At 42.5% G+C, this 17,944-nt stretch overlaps 2 protein-coding genes across 2 annotated transcripts; one reads left to right on the top strand and one right to left on the bottom strand.

Moving 5' to 3' along the window:
- Positions 1-57: 57 nt before the first annotated feature.
- On the bottom strand, positions 58-3,175 carry nefla (neurofilament light chain a). Its single transcript, XM_071517651.1, has 4 exons — positions 2,132-3,175; positions 1,801-1,925; positions 785-1,188; positions 58-620 (listed from the first exon to the last, which is right to left on the bottom strand). The coding sequence occupies exons 1-4, from the start codon at positions 3,173-3,175 to the stop codon at positions 250-252; spliced, it is 1,944 nt and encodes a 647-aa protein (XP_071373752.1). The 3' UTR covers positions 58-249.
- A 9,876-nt stretch (positions 3,176-13,051) lies between these two features.
- On the top strand, positions 13,052-15,821 carry pgam2 (phosphoglycerate mutase 2 (muscle)). The gene is made up of 3 exons (XM_071517647.1): positions 13,052-13,551; positions 14,013-14,193; positions 15,272-15,821. Exons 1-3 carry the CDS (start codon positions 13,135-13,137, stop codon positions 15,439-15,441), a joined length of 768 nt encoding a protein of 255 aa, XP_071373748.1. The 5' UTR covers positions 13,052-13,134; the 3' UTR covers positions 15,442-15,821.
- The last annotated feature ends 2,123 nt before the right edge of the window (positions 15,822-17,944 follow it).

Below are 17,944 nucleotides of genomic sequence, written 5' to 3'. Positions count from 1 at the left end.
CATAGTTTTGCATACAACCAATTACACATACATACACATAAGGAAGTGTGTAACCAGACTTTTATGGACAACTTTGAATATTGGCAAGCAGTTTAACCTTGATTTGTTGCAGTAATTGACTCTACCGGACTGTTTTAATTGAGCACCATGTTAATAAGCCGACTTGGAGGAACGTAGATGCTTCTACTGTTTATCAAGCTGAGGTTTGTACGTGGACAGTCTTGACTGAAATTTGCTGTGGCTACCGGCTTACTTCTTACCCTTTGTTTCATCTTTCTTCTTCTCTTCTGCGGGTGTGTCGCTCTTCTTCTCAGGCTTGGCTGCCTTTCCTTCATCTTTCTCCTCTTTGGCGTCAGCTTTATCTTTTTTCTCTGCAGCTTTGTCATCTGTCTTCTCGTCGGCTTTGTCTTCCTTGTCATCGGATTTGTCTTCTTTCTTTGCATCGACTTTATCTTCTTCTTTCTCTTCACTCTTTGCTTCCTCTCCCTTCTCCTCTTTCTCTTCGTCTTTTGCACCCTCATCTTTGTCATCAGATCCTTCTGTTTTGTCTCCCTCTTCTGCTTCTTCCTTGCCCTCGGCCTCCTCTCCCTCTCCTTTGTCCTCCTCTTTCTCTCCCTCATCTTCAGCTGTTTCCACAGCCTCTTCCTTATCCTCTTTCTCATCACCACCTGTATCAAAAGAGGAAAGCGTGAATTTTATTAGTGTGAAATGTTATCATGGTCTGAATTATTGCAGCTTCTTTGAACAAATAAAGAATATGGTCAAAAAAGAAAGATGTGCTAACCTTCTTCTCCTTCATTAGCCTCCTCTCCATCTTCCTTCTCTTCCTCATCTCCCTCCACCTTCTCTTCTCCCTCTTCCTCCTCCTTCTCCTCCTCTTCCTCCTTTTTCTCCTCAGTCTCTTCTCCTGCCTCCTCCTCCTCCTTCTCCTCCTCTTCCTCGTGTACTTCCTCCTCTTCTGCAGGCAGGCTGGCCTCTGCTTGCTTGGCCTGGCTGGCAGAGATGACCTCTTCAGTGGTGCTGAAGGAGCTGAGCAGACGTGATGTCATCAAATAGGAGGAGCCAGAGCCCAGGCTGGAGAAGACGGGCCGGGCGAAGGAGGGTGCTGACAATGTGTGGCTGTACAGAGAAGACATGCCCCCGCCCACTCCCGCGCTGAAGCGAGACTCCTCCCCTTCCAGAAGCTTCCTGTACAAAAAGACGTGGGAAAGATGGATCAGTAACTCACCTGAAATCAAGTTTTCCATTCAGCAGAAACTGTGAGGTAAAATAATCACTGATTTAGTCTCAACACTCTGGTGTCTGAGACAAAATGAGGGAAATATGCATTTATTCTTTGAACCCAAAATAGAAGTGGCAAACTGGGCCAAGTCTAGCTGTTTTTTTTATCTTTAGATTTTATAAGTGCCGGTATCCCCTGTTTTCCATGGCTTTTCATGCATTAAATAATAACCATAATTCATAGTTTTTTTTGCCATTTACATTGTAGGTATATCCACATAAAAGAGTTGTATGTGAGAAATACTTGAGCTTGATACAAATTTTATAATGCATTGTGACTAACATACAGGTCTTTTCAACTTACAAAAACTTTTAAAATAACTTCTAAATATATCTTAAATCCATGTTTAGCTGCCACAAGAGACAAAACATTTCTAATTGGATCTGGGCTTCAAACACCATTTTATCATGCTAATACGAAAACTAATAAGTACTATGAGTATTTTTTTACAATGCCAATGTCTCTCAACAAAAGCCAACATATTCTAGTTCTCTTAGTCCTTCATTCTTGCCTCTCACCTGTATGCAGCAATCTCAATGTCCAAAGCCATCTTGACATTGAGAAGGTCCTGGTACTCCTTCAGGTAGCGGGCCATTTCTTGTTTGGTGCCCCTCAGTTCATTCTCCAGCTCCCCAATGGTCTCCTAAATAGTAGGCATGGTCGAGTGTCATTTATAAATAACAACAGGTAATTTACTTAATGAAATCAAGACACATTGTTGTATGGACATGTAACATGATGGAATGAAAAGCCTTACTGATACAGTTTGAAATACAAATTCTGTTTCTATAAACCAAAAGATGTGAAAGAGTAATTATAATGTAGTACACCTGCATTACCGCTACTGACCTGCATGGTGGCGATCTCAGCACTCTGCTTCTCATCCATCTCATGCAGTTGTTTCTCCAGGGACTCATTGAGGCCTCTGCATGCGTCGATCTCCAGCAGGCGGGCCTGCAGCTGGCGACGGTACTCTCCCGCTTCATCCTTGGAGCTCCTCACGGCGTCAGTGTGCTGGGCCACGCTCTCAGTCAGGGAGCCCACTTTCCCTCTGAACCACTCTTCAGCAGACTGCATGTTCCTGGCTGCCAGCCTCTCGTACTGGGACCGGATATCCCTCAGAGCCCCAGACAGGTCCGGTGTGGCCGTCTCAGACTCTACCGCCACCTGGGCCCCCAGCTGGGCCTGGGCCTGAAGCTCGGCCACCTCACCCTCATGGATCCTCTTGAGGAAGGCCAGCTCCTCCAGCAGGGTTTCCACGCTCTTCTCCAGCTCAGCCCTGGCTAAGGCGGCCTGGTCAGATGCACGGCGAGCCTCCATCAGCCTGCCCTCGGCTTCCTCGCGAGCCAGCACTTCTTCCTCATAGCGGGCCTGCAGGGCGCTCAGGGTTTGTTCCAGCCGCTCTCTCTGGCCCAGGACCGACTGCTGCTCTGCCCTGGCCTCATCCACAGCTGCCCTCAGGGCCCGAGCCTCTTGCTCGTACAGCGCCCGCAGGCGGGACGGCTCACTGTGCCTCTGCCTCAGCAGTAGGAGCTCTGCCTCCAGGGCACGGTTCTGCTGCTCCAGCTCCCGCACTCGCTCAATGAAGCCAGCAAAGCGATCGTTGAGGTCCTGCAGCTGGGCGCGCTCCTGGGTGCGTACGGTGCGGAATTCAGAGCTGATCTGGGCCGCCTGGCTGAGCTCCAGCTCCAGGGAGGAGGCTGGCGAGGAGGAGGAGAGCAGCACCCGGCCGGGAGAGGAGTACTGCAGACGGCTGGAGGAAAGCGGGGAAGCATGGGAAGAGTAGACAGAGTGGGACCTCCCTCTGGTCACCACCACACGGGGGGCAGCCTCTACATACCAGCGGCGGTATGAGGAGGTGCCGTAATAGGGGTCATAGCCGATGCTACTCATGGCTCAGTGTTGGGAGGACAGGCTGCTCTCCCTCTCCTCTCTGTCTGTGTGTGTGTGTGAAGTTGTGTGAAGGGCTCAGGTTTAAGCCTGGTCTGCTTGCTGCTGCAGTGGCTCCGGCTTTTATAGCAGGATGGTGAGCTCTGACGCAAGCGCTTTCCCCAAACTCTGACAATGCAGGATCGATAGGCTTACACCGCAATGGCAAGGAATGAGAGGGAGAGAGAGAATAAGGGGAGTGTATGAGAGGGAAACGGTGAGTGTGGGGACAGAGAAAGAGAGAGGAGAAAAGGCAGGAAGAGATTGCAAAATTAGGTGGTAGGATGCTGCATGTTTCTGTTTGTCTTGTTCTGTATTTGGCATGGACAAATACATTTAACTTCAAATTTCTTTATAAAACATTTTTAACAAAACGTCTTCATCACAAAGTGTTTTGCGGTGCAACAAAGGACATGAACAAGACAACAAACACATCACAAATTAAAAAAAAAAAACAATGACCACAACACTACCAACTCTAATAGTGAGAAAACTTCCTGATGAGATCTAGATAGATCAGGTGGAAGGGGAAGGGGGGCTCAAGTAAGAGGATTTAAATTTTATGCCTAAAACTGATTTGAATGCAGGCTGTGCCATCCTCACTGCAGGAGAAGGGAGGGATGTCCTGATTTCACAATAGATACAGACACACACACACACTTACAGAGCTGAACTGTGACACAGCATCTCCCCTTCTGGCAGAGAATAGAACTACAGTTATGACCTCAAAAGACCTGCAATGATAAATGCCCTCAAAAACAAAAGGTAAGGTGTCGCATGTTGGGGAGGTCCATTGTCCTTCTGTCGTCTGCATGATGCAAGATTTACTTCACCTTACCTGGCTGAGGGAAAGAAAACTGGGACAGTCCTCACCAGTTCACTCTATATATAGATAGATAGATAGATAGATAGATAGATAGATAGATAGATAGATAGATAGATAGAATAGATAGATAGATAGATAGATAGATAGATAGATAGATAGATAGATAGATAGATACATAGATAGATAGATAGATAGATAGATAGACGATTATGTCTAATGTGGAATATGTGGAACAATACACTTTGGGAAAATAAGCAATTCAAGCAAGAGTTCATGATGATCACTCATCAAAACATGGACAGTTCATAATATTGTACCTTTTAACAACTAGTCCAAAAAAAAAAAAAACCTTTATTTTTATGGAATAAAGATTTTTATCAGTGCAGGCAATGAGTATTTGTGTAGACCTGTCTTGCCTTTTTTGCATTGTCACGTTGTCCTGATAACTCCCTAACAAGAGAAACAGTCTTCCCTTCTTTCATCGGCAGCACAAACACCATGACAGGTCAATTACACTCAGTTGCTGACATGCATTTCCTTTTCCTGTGTGACCGCAGTGTGTGTGCATCTGTGCAGGCGTGTAATTGCTCAGCGAATGTCTGTATCTTGTCTTTCATCATGTATTTGTGCTCTAGAATGACTCTGAAATCCCAAGCATAAAGGAACTGTAATGCAGTGCTTCACAGTAATATCTTTGTTGTGTTTGTGTGTGTGTGTGCGTGCATGTGCGTGTGTGTTGCTTCCATGGTGTGTGTGTTCCTATAGTTTGCTTATGCAGCAAAGGGCCCTAATACTCACAGACAGTCCTGTGCCCAAACAGAAGGGAGGCAGGCAGAGGGAGGTGGGAGCCTTCAGTGAGAGCTGGGATTCTGCTGCAGGCTGAGTCATCCTAACTGTTGTGCACACACAAACCCCCTGTGTACTCTTTTCCCTGACAGCGGTCTGACAATCTGGAGCACCAGGCCGATTTCCGGTGGGCAAGAGACTCTGTGGAACCGGACTGAGGCAGAGAGAGCAGCCCACTGGCTTCTCTTTCCAAAACTCAGCCGCACAAGTGAAAACTAACTTAGTGCTGCTTTCAAGCTCACCATCTGTTTTGTCTGAAGCTGACCAGTGTAACAGCTTAAAGTATCAAACCCAAGTATGTAAATTGTACATTCACAATTTCCAGTAATTCCCAACATGTAGGCTAAGCTGATGTCACACAAACGACAAAATTCAAGAAGACCCAACACACACACACACACAAACACGCACACACACACACACACACAAACACTCACACACACACACACACACACACACACACACACACACACACACACACACACACACACACAGACTTTCCATTGAATGTCTTGCCACAGTTATTTCAAGGCCTCCCACAGAACCGCAAAAAAAGCAATAAAAACTGAAGTGCCATTTCACAGAGGATATGCACAGTCATCAACCCTGACAGTTACATGGCAGCAGGGGTTAAATTGGGATTTGTGATGTAGGGAAGCACAGACTCACTGGGGGTGGCACATGCAGCAGCAGCAGTGGTGGGGCTCAATTCTTATCCAGGCTTTAATCATCTCTTTTGGAAGTAAAAATATTAAGCCTTATTCTGATTAAATACAATAATTATAGGTCCCATTTCATTTATTTTGTCATTCACATCACAAAGTTTCAATATGCAGTAATGAGTATCTTTGGTCTGAAAGAGTTCAGTGTGGTTATAACCAGGTAATAGGCTTCAGTCATTCATTTACAGTCTTTCAGCTGTAATATAGTCCATACAGTCTTAGTTGGTGTTAGCTGGCTTGACTGAAAAATACTTGAATTGATGATAATGACTGTGGTCGCTGGCTAGCAAATAACATTCACTCACATCTCAATATTGTTCTAGAATAACTTGTTTAATTGGAATATAAGAAAGAAAGAAAGAAAGACAGAATGCCATGACATGATGCCTTTGTTCCTGTTCACATTCACATCAGCGGCTGTCGCAGAGAGCTTGATATCTCCCCAACTCGGATGAGAGTTTCATTCTATTCTCAAATCTTCCTGTTGATGAGTTTAACTTTATGCAGTTATGCACGGTCCATTCTCAATCTATCATTCCCCAAAATGCCCTTCAAATTGGCAAAAATACCACACATTCACATTCAATTCAAATCTGTGACCCCTTGTACCTGATGAGTCTATCACTCCCAGATTTGATCAATACGAGAATATCTCAGGGACTAGGACCAGTTATGTCATTGCAAATTCAACTGCACTCGCAAATGACAATAGCAAATATTGTTATTTAGATGGGGACAAAAAAATAAAAATAAAAATAGCACTGTCTGAATTTACAGCCTAGCAGTCCAGCTCATTTTCTCAACACATCTGCAGTAGGCTCACTTCCTTAAATTGTTGCTGGCTGATGTTCCACCCAGAAACCACCTATGACTTTCGATTCATGGACAAATGGTCCATGTTCTGTAGCAAACTGGGTCTACTTAAGAGAGATGACATAAAACATCCATCGAATAATGTGTTGCCTGTGAGATCCCAGGGTGCTATTAACACTACAGATCTCATTTAGTTCGACTCTAGTTCATTTGTGTTCTTTTCTTTGTCAGATGAGAAGATAAGTAAAGTGTCTGTCCCATGACTTCTTATCAGGAAAGAAACATCCCACAGACCTTCTGCCTAAACAATTTGATCAGTGTCAGCAGTGATCAGTGTGTGGGGAGTGACTGAGTGGGGAGGACCCAGGACTGGGAGTGTCTTGAAATTCCAGTGGGCGGGGAGTTTCTGTCCAAAACAGAGAGCACAAGCCAGAAAGTGAGTTTTGAAAGTCAGGAACCTCAGCACCTGGCAGAGTTATCATTGAGTCATTGGTATTGATCAACAACCCGATCAAATAACCTGATGAAGATCCACCGTGCAAAACGTTGTCTGATTTTGCAAAAAAAGTACATTAAGAGACTAAGGTGTGTGGGCTCCGTTAATGTGCATATAACTACTCTTTCACACACTATAAATCATACTCATTGCAACTTTAAATGCTATAAAACTTGATGACAAAAAAGAACTTGAAACATGAATCTTAGACGTCAAAAGATGGATGACAAATACTTTATTCTCTCCACTGCAGACAAAGCTGAAATGCTCATTTTAGGCAATACACAGCATATTTCAGTGGCTGTACATTTACCACACAGGAATCTATCAAATCTGCTGCCATTATTTTTGAGCCAGACATCTGCTTTATCAATCATATCAGGGCTTTTCAATAATCCAATCCGGACAGATTGCCTGGGTTTGACTTCTGAAGGCCCACCAGCACATTTTTCTTAAGTCAATGTTTGTTGTTGATCTACTCACCTGTACCCCAAAGAGCACCTGTCGCAACACCTGAGACCCTGGTGTTTTTATTATTTATTTATTTTTTTTAAATATGTGGAGCATATTTTCACCTTAGTAATTACTCCATGACATTTCCCCTCCTTTACTGACCACAATGGCTGATCTATGCTTTTGTTTCTTTGTTTCCTGAACTGATTACTACAAAGCAATACACTCCAGTTGTCCCAGTTCCACACAGAAATGTCCGACTTATTCAGTATTCAGCAGCCAGTATACTCATGAAAATACTAAAGCATGATCACATTACCCTGGTCTTAGTCTTTCTTCAGTGGCTTCCTGTAAATTCACGTATTGATTATTATGTCCTCCTTCTAACTTTCAAAGCATTACATGACTTGCCTCACGACATATCACTGATTAAATTACTCCTTATGAGCCTTTACAAAGGTTCCGCACACAGGATGCAGGACTCATTCCGCATACTCAAATAACACAGCAACAAAAGATAAAAACTAATTCAAATTCAATCAGCTAAACAAGAGAAGAGAGATCTCCATGTTGTATTTTTGGACCTGGAAATGCATTTGGCTCAGTGCCAAACAACCTTCTGGACTATTACTACGCATAATTTGGGTTCATGGCTCGACTGATGTGGCCATTGACCATTGTATTGGATATTGTATGAGATAACTGTAACAAAGGTAGAAAAGTTAAGGGGATGATAGCTCGTATGTTGGGAAATGGCTAACCCTACTAATGCCACTTTGTCTTAACAGCACTGTATGGAAAGAATATGCTTGAAGCACCTCTATCCAGCCTCACAGAGCAATTAAAAACTGGAGCTGGTGTTGAGTGGTAATTTGTCACAATGCAAACTACTACTGCTTTGTTGTGGCTTTAAAACTAAATGTTTTGCGATGTCAATCGCTCATTTGTAGCACTGCCTCTGAGCAGTTGACTGGGGCAATGGGTTCCCAAAACAGGCCTACAGGCCGGACAGTGAGTTTCTGAAAGCCAGAAATCCCAGTGCCTGGAGAGTCATTGGTATTTATCAACAACCTTATTAAACCCCTGCCTTTAACTGAAATCAGCTAAAGGCATACTGAGTAGGATTTTGCTGCTTGTGGCTTGTAAACACAACTTTCAAAGTTGACCCCTCCCTGCGATTGCCAGATCAGTAAAAACCAGTAAAAAAGTACAGTGAGGCCAAGCAGACAAGGCTTGTTCCAAAACAAGAGTGAATCTGTTGGCTTTCACCCATTGGAGAGTATTTAAGGAGAGGATGGAGATGAAGAGTGACACGGAGTTGGCCTGTTTTCTGTTGGAAAGGTATGTGCCGGTTAGCTTAGCTATCAGCTTTTCTACTACAACGAAGCTACGCTAGCTGCCAGCTCATGATACACACTAGCTCTGACCAGTTGCTCTGTATTAGAGTTTGGATCGCTACCGAGGCTTTTAGGTATAAAAGGATTCAGCAGTGGTTTTGGTTGCAGACGGACACACCCACTGCCAAAAGGTTGACGCCCAGAAACGTCCCGCACATTCAGAAATAAGAAAATCCAGGCTCTCTGCAGACACAGACACTGTCACAGACTACCAATGGGCCATAAGTCATAATTGAGTATGCTTTGGATGAGTTTATGCTATTTCAAGGGGGAAAATCCTGCTCAGTATGCCTTTAATATTGGTTTGATATTGGTTTAGACTTTTGACTGATCCCTCTCTGTGTTATGTCCTGGCCCAATAGATAGATAGATAGATAGATAGATAGATAGATAGATAGATAGCAATAATGGAAGGAGGCAATTTGGAATAATAATACTACAGGCTTTGGTGAATCTCACTGTCCCTGTGCACTGTTTTGTTTGTATATTTTTATGCTCGCAAACAAAACTTGCCACTTGGTTTTGGCACAGGGAAAGTAATGTATAGGCACCAAAGGTATTTTTTTTGCCAACCTGCTTTCCACAATCTTTTCACTCATTTCTGTAAATGGACCACTGTTGTATTTGACATTGTCTGGGCTGTACATCTTCCAGGTGGTTGCACTGTCAGATGGACCTTTAAAAGCCAGTCTGTGAATGTCAACACTATGTATTTTGCTTTTGACAAGATTATTATGGAGCCTGGATGGGATGAATATGTAGTTGCACAGAGGGATGCTTTAAAACAGAAGCTGGAGGAAAATGTCACAAGTAAATTCTCAGTACTCAGTAGATGCTCTTAAGTCAACTCATAGTGATGAGACCTTCCAGAGTATAAATGAGGAAGCAGTCCAGACAGTGGGGGGAAGTCAGCAAACCAAAACTACCAAGTCAGTCCAAGACCTGCCCGCCTTTTCTCCGTCGGCACTCAGCAACAATAAAATCAAACACCAGTTGAACCAGACGGTGCTGTGCGGTCTATTCCCTTGCATCATTAATTGAGTAGCTTAATAATCATTTAACTCTAGGGCTAAAAGGAGGCTAAATGCAATTAGACAGAGACTATTTGGTGCCATTGATTGTTCGATCAAATAATAAGCCACAAATAAAACCAGAGTAGTTTAATAGCTGATCTGAATGGAGTGGGGGTTTTTTTTTTCTGGGCATGGCAACAGATGTTTTTTTCTAGGAAACTTTTTGCACAGTCTTATCTTCCTTTACAACATACTGACAGTACCTTATGGCCCATAGGACTGTGACTTTGCATTTGGCCCAGCAAATGTTTTTTTATGACAGCCTTTAGATCAAGTTAGAACAAGTTGTCTGTAGTAGGCAAATATATTATATTATCAACATGGTTTAGATTTTGCATATCGGTAGATTATTATTATTATTATTTTATTTTATTTATTAGCACAATTAAAAGACATACTGTACATATACAAAAAACAGTATAGAAAACAAGAGTGCAGGAGGGGCTGAAAAAACCCAGAATGGGTTTACAGTGTTAACCCCCCAACTGTTGTCATTAGCACATTTGATTGATTATCAGACAAGGTTAAGTGCTTGAATATGGTAGATGTTGTCTTTATTTACTGTTTCTTCAATAGATAGATACAGGCTAGTCATTGGTGAAAAATTTCATTAGATTTGCATATAAAATCACTGTTTGGGTTTGACTGTTTGAGTTCAGTTGGCTCCTTTGGATTGTATTGGAGAACAGTGCTTCTTGCAAACTGAGAGGTACCATAGCGCAGAGATTTATTAATTTTTGATCAGGATTGATCGGCATGATGGAAAAAACTTGGAAAGTAAGGCCCAGGCTGAAAATAGCCTGGATTATCTTCCAGTATCTTTCTGGTATTGCAAAACGCTGCAGCCAGATTTCTAACCAAGACTAGGAGACGGAACATATCACCCCAATTATAACTTCCCTGCATTGGCTTCCTGTTAACTTCAGCATTGATTTTAAGATCTTACTGTTGGTTTTTAAGGCTCAACAAGGTCTAGCTACTGTGTTAGCCTGAGATCCTCAGGCAGCACCCTCAGGCAGTGAGCCGGCTTTCACAGTCAGAGCCGATGCTTTGTAACGGCCTGTTTGAGGAACTCAGACTACCAGAGTCTGTCATCTTTTAAATCCCTGCTTAAAACCTTCTTATACAGAAAAACCTTTTTAGAATTGTTTTACTTTACTCATTTATTGTGTTTTTTATTGCTCTTATTTATTTTCTGTTGTTTTATTCTGTTTTTTTATTATCTGTTTTCCTTCCTTATCTCTGTGAGGCACTTTGTAACTTAGTGCTATAAAAATAAAGTTATTAGTGGCCGGTTGCAGCTCTGCCGCCAATCCCTACTTTATTTATATGTTATTATGATTGTGATTATGATTACTATTATAGTCCAGTCACCATAGAACCAGAATAGCCCAGCCACCACTAAGCACATCTAGTCTTGTTTTTACTGCAGCACCAGCCTTGTGGGTTCTTACTCCCTACAATGCAACAACCAAACCCCATTTGGTGAGCATATGATGCAGGTTGGCATCACGCCTGGAGTTCCATTAATATTGCATTTTAGGGCTATTGTATTTCTCTTTTTTCTATATATGGTTCATAATTTGGTTGGGAGGGGTGGGGGACATTGCCTTTGCCTTTAAGGCTCAGCTTTGGCTCTATGAGTTACTTTTCATGCTTAATCAGCACTTTCACTGTACTGTTCCCAGGGTTAAAATAGATGGAGGAGTCAGTTTCAATACATCGGTGTATCCCTACACTGAATTTCATCTGGTATACTGCAGAATACCGTATACTTACTTAGATTTAGTAACCTCCTACTCTCTATTTAGGGTGGAAAGCTAGAAATGTCTCAACAGGATATTCTAAGACTTTAGTCACCAAGTATAATGAAAGTACAGGAATGTTTTGGTGACATTGGTGCAGGACAATTTTCTGTCACAGGACAGCAGTTTTTGCTTTATGTTTTCAGTCAGCCCCCTGACTTGTTCTGTACATGTGTACACAGATACTAACAAGATTTTATGTATGTACATTTTTATATCTCTAATTTTCCCATGAAAATATAACACCTTTTATGACAAAAATCACCAGGCTTACCCAGTATTTAACTCAGACACAGCATCTGGCAGAGCAGGAAATATAAATTATGTTCCTGTATGGAGTCTATGATTTAATTCATACAGGACAATGAGAGAGAGTAAAAGAGAGAAAGCATGTGTGTGTGCATCTTTGTGCTTACCTCAGATATGGTGTGATATGGTTTGTTGCATGTTGCATTTTTTTTGCATCTTAGAAATAAATGGTATCAGAGCATCTCCTAGAGGTAATGGAATGAAATAATACTTTTTAAAAAATTCAGTGGCTGTTTCAGCATTAATTTACTGTAATGATTTTCCAGGCTTGGCTAGGTCTAGACCTTATGAGCCAGCTAGTCTAACATCTTTGGGCAGGGACCACTTGGCTCTTGACTTTTAACTATTTCAGAAAAAACTTGTATGTACTTTTATTCATGTTATTTGGCTGTTTTTCCCCTTTAAACAGTTTGTATTTCATATCTTCCATTGTATAAACTGTTATTAACTATTATTACTATTTGTAGTAGTAGTTGTAGCATCATTAGTATCATTAGTATTAGTATATGCATGTGCATGCGTGCACATGTCCATGTGAATGCAAGAGTGTGCAAGATTACTGCATCCTACACTCATTGGAATTCAGTTGTATTTTGGCAACATACATGTTGCCCAAGGGTTTTCCTCCCCCACAGTGTTGAAACAGAATGGCTCTCTATGTGCCACATTTTCTGTATTGTTCCATAGTACAAATCCCCTATAACCCAATGTATTGTTTACTAAATATACAATGTAGCCACACTGTAAATCTCTCTCTCTGCTATAATATCTCTGTTAGTGATGAAGCTGTTCATCTCAGAGAGTGGAGTGCCTCTCTTCAGCTAACTCTGATCTTAACACTTTTATTCCACAGCTCTCAGTTTAAAAGTCATGTTGCTATTTTGGCTCAATCCCTGACCTCTGCCCTTCCCAGCTAGGACATGTCCCACCGGCCCATCAGAGGTCTGTTCCCATTGGCTAGGCCTGGATGTCCATCAGAGGATGACGGCTCCTCACAGGTGGAAAATCAAGGGCGGCTGTCTGCTACGCATACCCACATTCCCGGCTGCTATAAAAAGAGCGTGGCATGTCGGCTTGGGGCTCACTGTTGGTCAGCTAGTGAGTGTGCACAACAAGGAAGGGCTGTGCCTCCTGTGTTTGGTTTGAAGGTGAACTTTAGTGCCTCAGTAAAAACACTGTAAACATGGCTACCGCCCATCGTTTGGTTATTGTTCGCCACGGTGAGAGTGCCTGGAACCAAGAGAACCGCTTCTGCGGCTGGTTCGATGCTGACCTCAGTGAGAAGGGTCTGGAGGAGGCCAAGCGTGGCGCTCTGGCCATCAAGGAGGCCGGCATGAAGTTTGATGTGTGCTACACCTCTGTGCTGAAGCGTGCCGTCAAGACCCTGTGGACCATCATGGAGGGCACAGACCAGATGTGGTTGCCCGTTATCCGTACCTGGCGCCTGAACGAGCGCCACTACGGAGGCCTCACTGGCCTCAACAAGGCGGAGACGGCTGAAAAGCACGGTGAGGAGCAGGTCAAGATCTGGCGTCGCTCCTTCGACATCCCCCCTCCCCCCATGGACAAGGACCACGCTTACCACAAAATCATCAGTGAGGTGAGACAACTGAAACCAAGGGAGAGGATCTCAACTATGTTAGAATAAGAGATGAAACATGAATGTAAGATCAAGTTTCTCTTCATCTCTGAATCTTAACAGAATAAAAAAAATCTTACAACAAATCTTGCATCTTGGAAAAATTGTTGGAATATTCATATTAAACTTTTAAACAGCTGCCATAGCCTATGTCATAAAAGAACAAGTCACTTGATAATTGATCATTCCTTAAACAGTAACTTTGTCTAATAACTAACCAGAGTAAAGTAACTATCGTGAATTCATTTTGAAATTCATTTTGAATTAACATTTAGATTTATTGCATAGTTCCCATTTCAAAGATCACAGCAGAGTGTCGCTGCCTATCAGTTGCTCAGTAGCCTTAACAGTCTGTTACATAACACAAATGCTGCTGTTGTGGTGGTAATAAACTCTCCTCCGCTGTTCCATACTATCACCAGTCTAGGCGCTACAAGGGCCTGAAGGCCGGTGAGCTGCCCACATGTGAATCACTGAAGGACACCATCGCCCGTGCCCTGCCATTCTGGAATGATGTCATCGCTCCTGAGATCAAAGCTGGAAAGAATGTCATCATCGCTGCCCATGGCAACAGTCTCCGTGGCATCGTCAAGCACTTAGAGGGTGAGCATTATAGTTTGCAGATAGACACAGATAAAAGAGACAAAAAGGGACAAAGGACAGAGAAAGACAGGAGCATACAGTACAGGGGCTACACTGACATGTTGGACTCAGATTATGAGGTGCGTGTTCTTGAAGATGACAGAGCACTGAAGCTGAAAGGTCAGAGGTCATGTTTCGTGAGACACACGTATCCTATATTCTGCACCTGTGATAGCTAGAGGTGAATGATGTCAAACATAAGATCTAATATATATCTAATCCATGCCTACAGAGTGGTTAGGACTAAAATTCTAGCAAATCAATCAAGTATGCAAAACAGTTTGGTTTGAAAATTGCTGTTTAATTATGGTGGCATAAAAGCTGTTAGCCTGTTAGCCTAGTCAGACAGTCAGACACTTATTACACACAGACACAGCAACACACACACACACTGCTGTATTAGTGTCTAAAAATAGCAGGTTCTCTCGCACCAGAGCTCAGAGACAGGGGAAAAGGCCATGAGCTTGGTTCCCATTACAGGCACGACCTTTCTGTAGAAAGGTTGTACATTTTGAAGGAGTGGCAGGACATGGATCAGGGAGTGATACAGGCAAATGTCACAGTTAAGAATGGCAGATTTCATGGGTAAGGATTACTGAAAGAAGCAACTCAAGCTTCTTAAGAATAAAAATAATCAAATAACTGACAAAAGTTACACAGAGCAACTTTATTTACAATCATACATAATATCTAGGCATATCATCCCTCAAAGGCAGAAGTTTTGGTCATTCTTTTGTAGATATCTTTTGTCTATAACTGAATGAAAGCTAACTTAAAACTAATTAATTTGTAGATCAAAACATATTTCTGCTGTATAAGCCATTATTATATAATTCAGAATCTTTTTTTCAGTTTTCTTTCTTTTAAGACCATGGTTATGCCTGCCTGCCTAGCTGAGCTCCAGACAGTTTCATTTTATATTTTCATATTGTATCCTTGACATCTCACCTGCTCCATCTGACTTTCCTACCTGTTTTTTGGCCTGTCTGTCTGTCTGTTGGTCTGCGTGTCTAACTGCTTGGTCTGCCTATTTTTCCAGGTATGTCTGATGCCGCCATCATGGAGCTGAACCTGCCCACAGGAATCCCAATTGTGTACGAGCTGGACGCAAACCTGAAGCCAGTGAAGCCCATGGCTTTCCTGGGTGATGAGGAAACCGTAAAGAAGGCCATGGAGGCCGTGGCTGCCCAAGGCAAAGCGAAGAAGTAAGCCTTCCCTGCGGGCTCCATGAGGAAGCAGAAAAAGAGACTGTTCCCCTTCATCCCCAAACACCTTCATCCTCTCCTCCCATCCATCTATCCATCCTCTTACCCACCTTCACCTGAAGTCCATTCCAACCTGGGGGACGTGATGAGGCTCCCATTGGAGATGGCCCATTTGCAGCTCCTGTTTGATAAAGGACAGACACTGTCAATAACGCTTTCCCTGTATGGGATGGAGGGAATGACCTGTCAATCAAAGCAGAGGACATAGCCCCACCTTTTGTCCACTCACCCAAGCACCCACACACTATCGTGGAGAAGCTCGGCCCATTTAAAATTGGTCAAGCCCCATTTTGAGGGCCCCACTGCTCTGACACAACCAATAAAGAAATCATGTTTTTGTGTAGGCCTGTTTGTTTTTATTTTCCCTCTTTATCTTCTCACTTCTATCCTCTTATATATTTTCCACTTTTCCTTTCTTCATATTGCACTGTCATCCTTATCTCTTCCTGCTATTCCTCCTCTATCTCTCATTTGTAATTCAGTGGTTTCAGCACAGTGTAAAGGTGCTGTGAAATCTAATCCAGAGAGGGCAGAGAGGAGGGGAAAGACAGAGAGAAACACAGACAGACAGACAGAGAGAGAAAGAGAGAGAGAGAGAGAGAGAGAGAGAGAGAGAGAGAGGGAGGAGGCAATGGGTTCATCCTGGCAGCATTCCCATGGTGCAGGAGAAGCTTGTCTTAGTCTGTCTCTCTCTTCCACCACAGACAGGATACACTGAGAAAAACACAGGGTGACAGCCACTTTAAGCAGTTGTCCTGCATTTCCAAAGGACAAGCACAGAGCAAGTGTGTGTGTGTGTGTGTGTGTAGGTGTCCTAGGGCCCTAAAAGGAATTGCCTTTTTGTCAAACACAAACAAAATTAGAAGTCTTTTAATAGTGGCATGCTAGAGGTTGAAGCAAGGCTTTTGTACACTCTTCAAAAAGTTGTGTATTTTTAGCCACGCAACAGCAGGGGCTCTATGTCGGCTCTATTGTCAGTCGGCCGGTTGGTCGCTCTGTTCACCACTTTATGGGTCACATGGCCAGCAATGAGTTAGACTGCAGACTCTAAAGTGGAAGACCCGAGTTCGATTCCCAGCAGAGACACTTCCACAAAATTCCACAAAAATCTTTGGGACAACACTGTTTTACTTTTCAGCACAACATACATTAATGACAATACAGTTTAACACAACATGTGTTATTCTAAACATATCTTGTATTGAAAAGTGTGTGTTGTTCCAAAGAAGACACACAAATGTGTTAAAAATGACACTGGCGGGGATGCTTATCAAAAAGCAAGGGTCTTTGACATGTATTTGATGTTGCATGGTGAAATAAGACACACAGGTGTTCATTTTCCCAGCTGTTCCTACTGGTTATAAACAATATTGTTGCTGGGTCATAATTCATTGTTCTCACAATGAATCTTGAGGTTTCCCATTGGTTCTCATCAGCCAAACCTCCAGGATCTTTATCCATCCTCCGTCTTCAGCGTTCATTTGTTTTGGAGTCATACTTCAGCTAAACCAAAATGTAACTAACATTTCAGTGCATTAAAACAGATTCCTCTAACCTATTTAATGCTTGGACTGGAATTATACTAATTTGCCATCTGTAAAACATAAGTCTGAGTATAGGTGAGGTTGTAAGCCTTCATTAACAAACAGATTGGACTTCGCTGCATTTTTACAGTCCACTAGCAGATTCAACTCGTCTGGCTTGCAAGGCTAGTCCTCAACCATTCTGTCACTGTTATATGATTACGTTGTTATCATACCTGTTCAAATTCACTAATACAAAACAAATAACACATTATGCTTCCAAAAACATTTAACTTCAACCATACAGTGTGGTTGTAAAAATATTTTCCAAATAACTCAAACTACCACAGCTCCAGATTATTTGATGAACTGCAACAAACAAATCAAATTTTTGACATGAGGCAGTCACTGTATATTAATAGAAACAAAAGCGCTTCAAAGGTGGGGTAAAAACATATTTGTACACTAAAAGACAATGCATACTAATGTAACTCGTTGTTATACCAAAGATTATGATAAACTAATGCTTTCAAGAGCACAGCACATTAACTGATCTGTCAAGTAGCCATAGGCCCAGAAATGCATTACGTTTCCAGTCTGCCCTTTATTGAGTAACATAATATCTGGGTTTCAGCACCATCTTCTGGTGGATAATGCAGATGCACATGCTACTGATTTTCTTCAAACCAACTCCAAAGAGCAATTTTAAAGGATTTCAGTACAGCCAGGAGTGAGAGGCTCACTCCTATTAACTCAGTCACTCAACTGGTCAATGAGCATAGTTTTTTTTATGTTTTGGCTGCTACGATTTTAACTATAGGTGTAAATATGGATCACATTCAGGAACAGTTAAAATGTCATGTCTTTTTATTCTTCATCAAACAAGTGTGACATACTGGCAGCCATATGTTTCCATTCCTGCTT

The sequence above is a fragment of the Centroberyx affinis genome, unplaced genomic scaffold (genome assembly GCF_046629955.1).
Source record: "Centroberyx affinis isolate AG114_WGS23_722 - 3 ecotype Tasmania unplaced genomic scaffold, CSIRO-AGI_Caff_v1 ptg000508l_1, whole genome shotgun sequence".
NCBI classification, from domain to species: domain Eukaryota; kingdom Metazoa; phylum Chordata; class Actinopteri; order Beryciformes; family Berycidae; genus Centroberyx; species Centroberyx affinis.
The sequence above is the reverse complement of the archived record's forward strand: the minus strand, read 5'-3'. Positions and strand labels throughout refer to the sequence as shown.

Bases quoted from the DNA above. Each gene is read 5' to 3' on its own strand.
- pgam2 (XM_071517647.1), top strand. From the start codon at position 13,135: ATGGCTACCGCCCATCGTTTGGTTATTGTTCGCCACGGTGAGAGTGCC. The intron at 13,552-14,012 runs GTGAGACAACTG...TACTATCACCAG, and splicing joins ACCACAAAATCATCAGTGAG to TCTAGGCGCTACAAGGGCCT. The intron at 14,194-15,271 runs GTGAGCATTATA...CTATTTTTCCAG, and splicing joins CATCGTCAAGCACTTAGAGG to GTATGTCTGATGCCGCCATC.
- nefla (XM_071517651.1), bottom strand. From the start codon at position 3,175: ATGAGTAGCATCGGCTATGACCCCTATTACGGCACCTCCTCATACCGC. The intron at 1,926-2,131 runs GTCAGTAGCGGT...CCTACTATTTAG, and splicing joins CTGAGATCGCCACCATGCAG to GAGACCATTGGGGAGCTGGA. The intron at 1,189-1,800 runs GTGAGAGGCAAG...CTTTTTGTACAG, and splicing joins ATTGAGATTGCTGCATACAG to GAAGCTTCTGGAAGGGGAGG.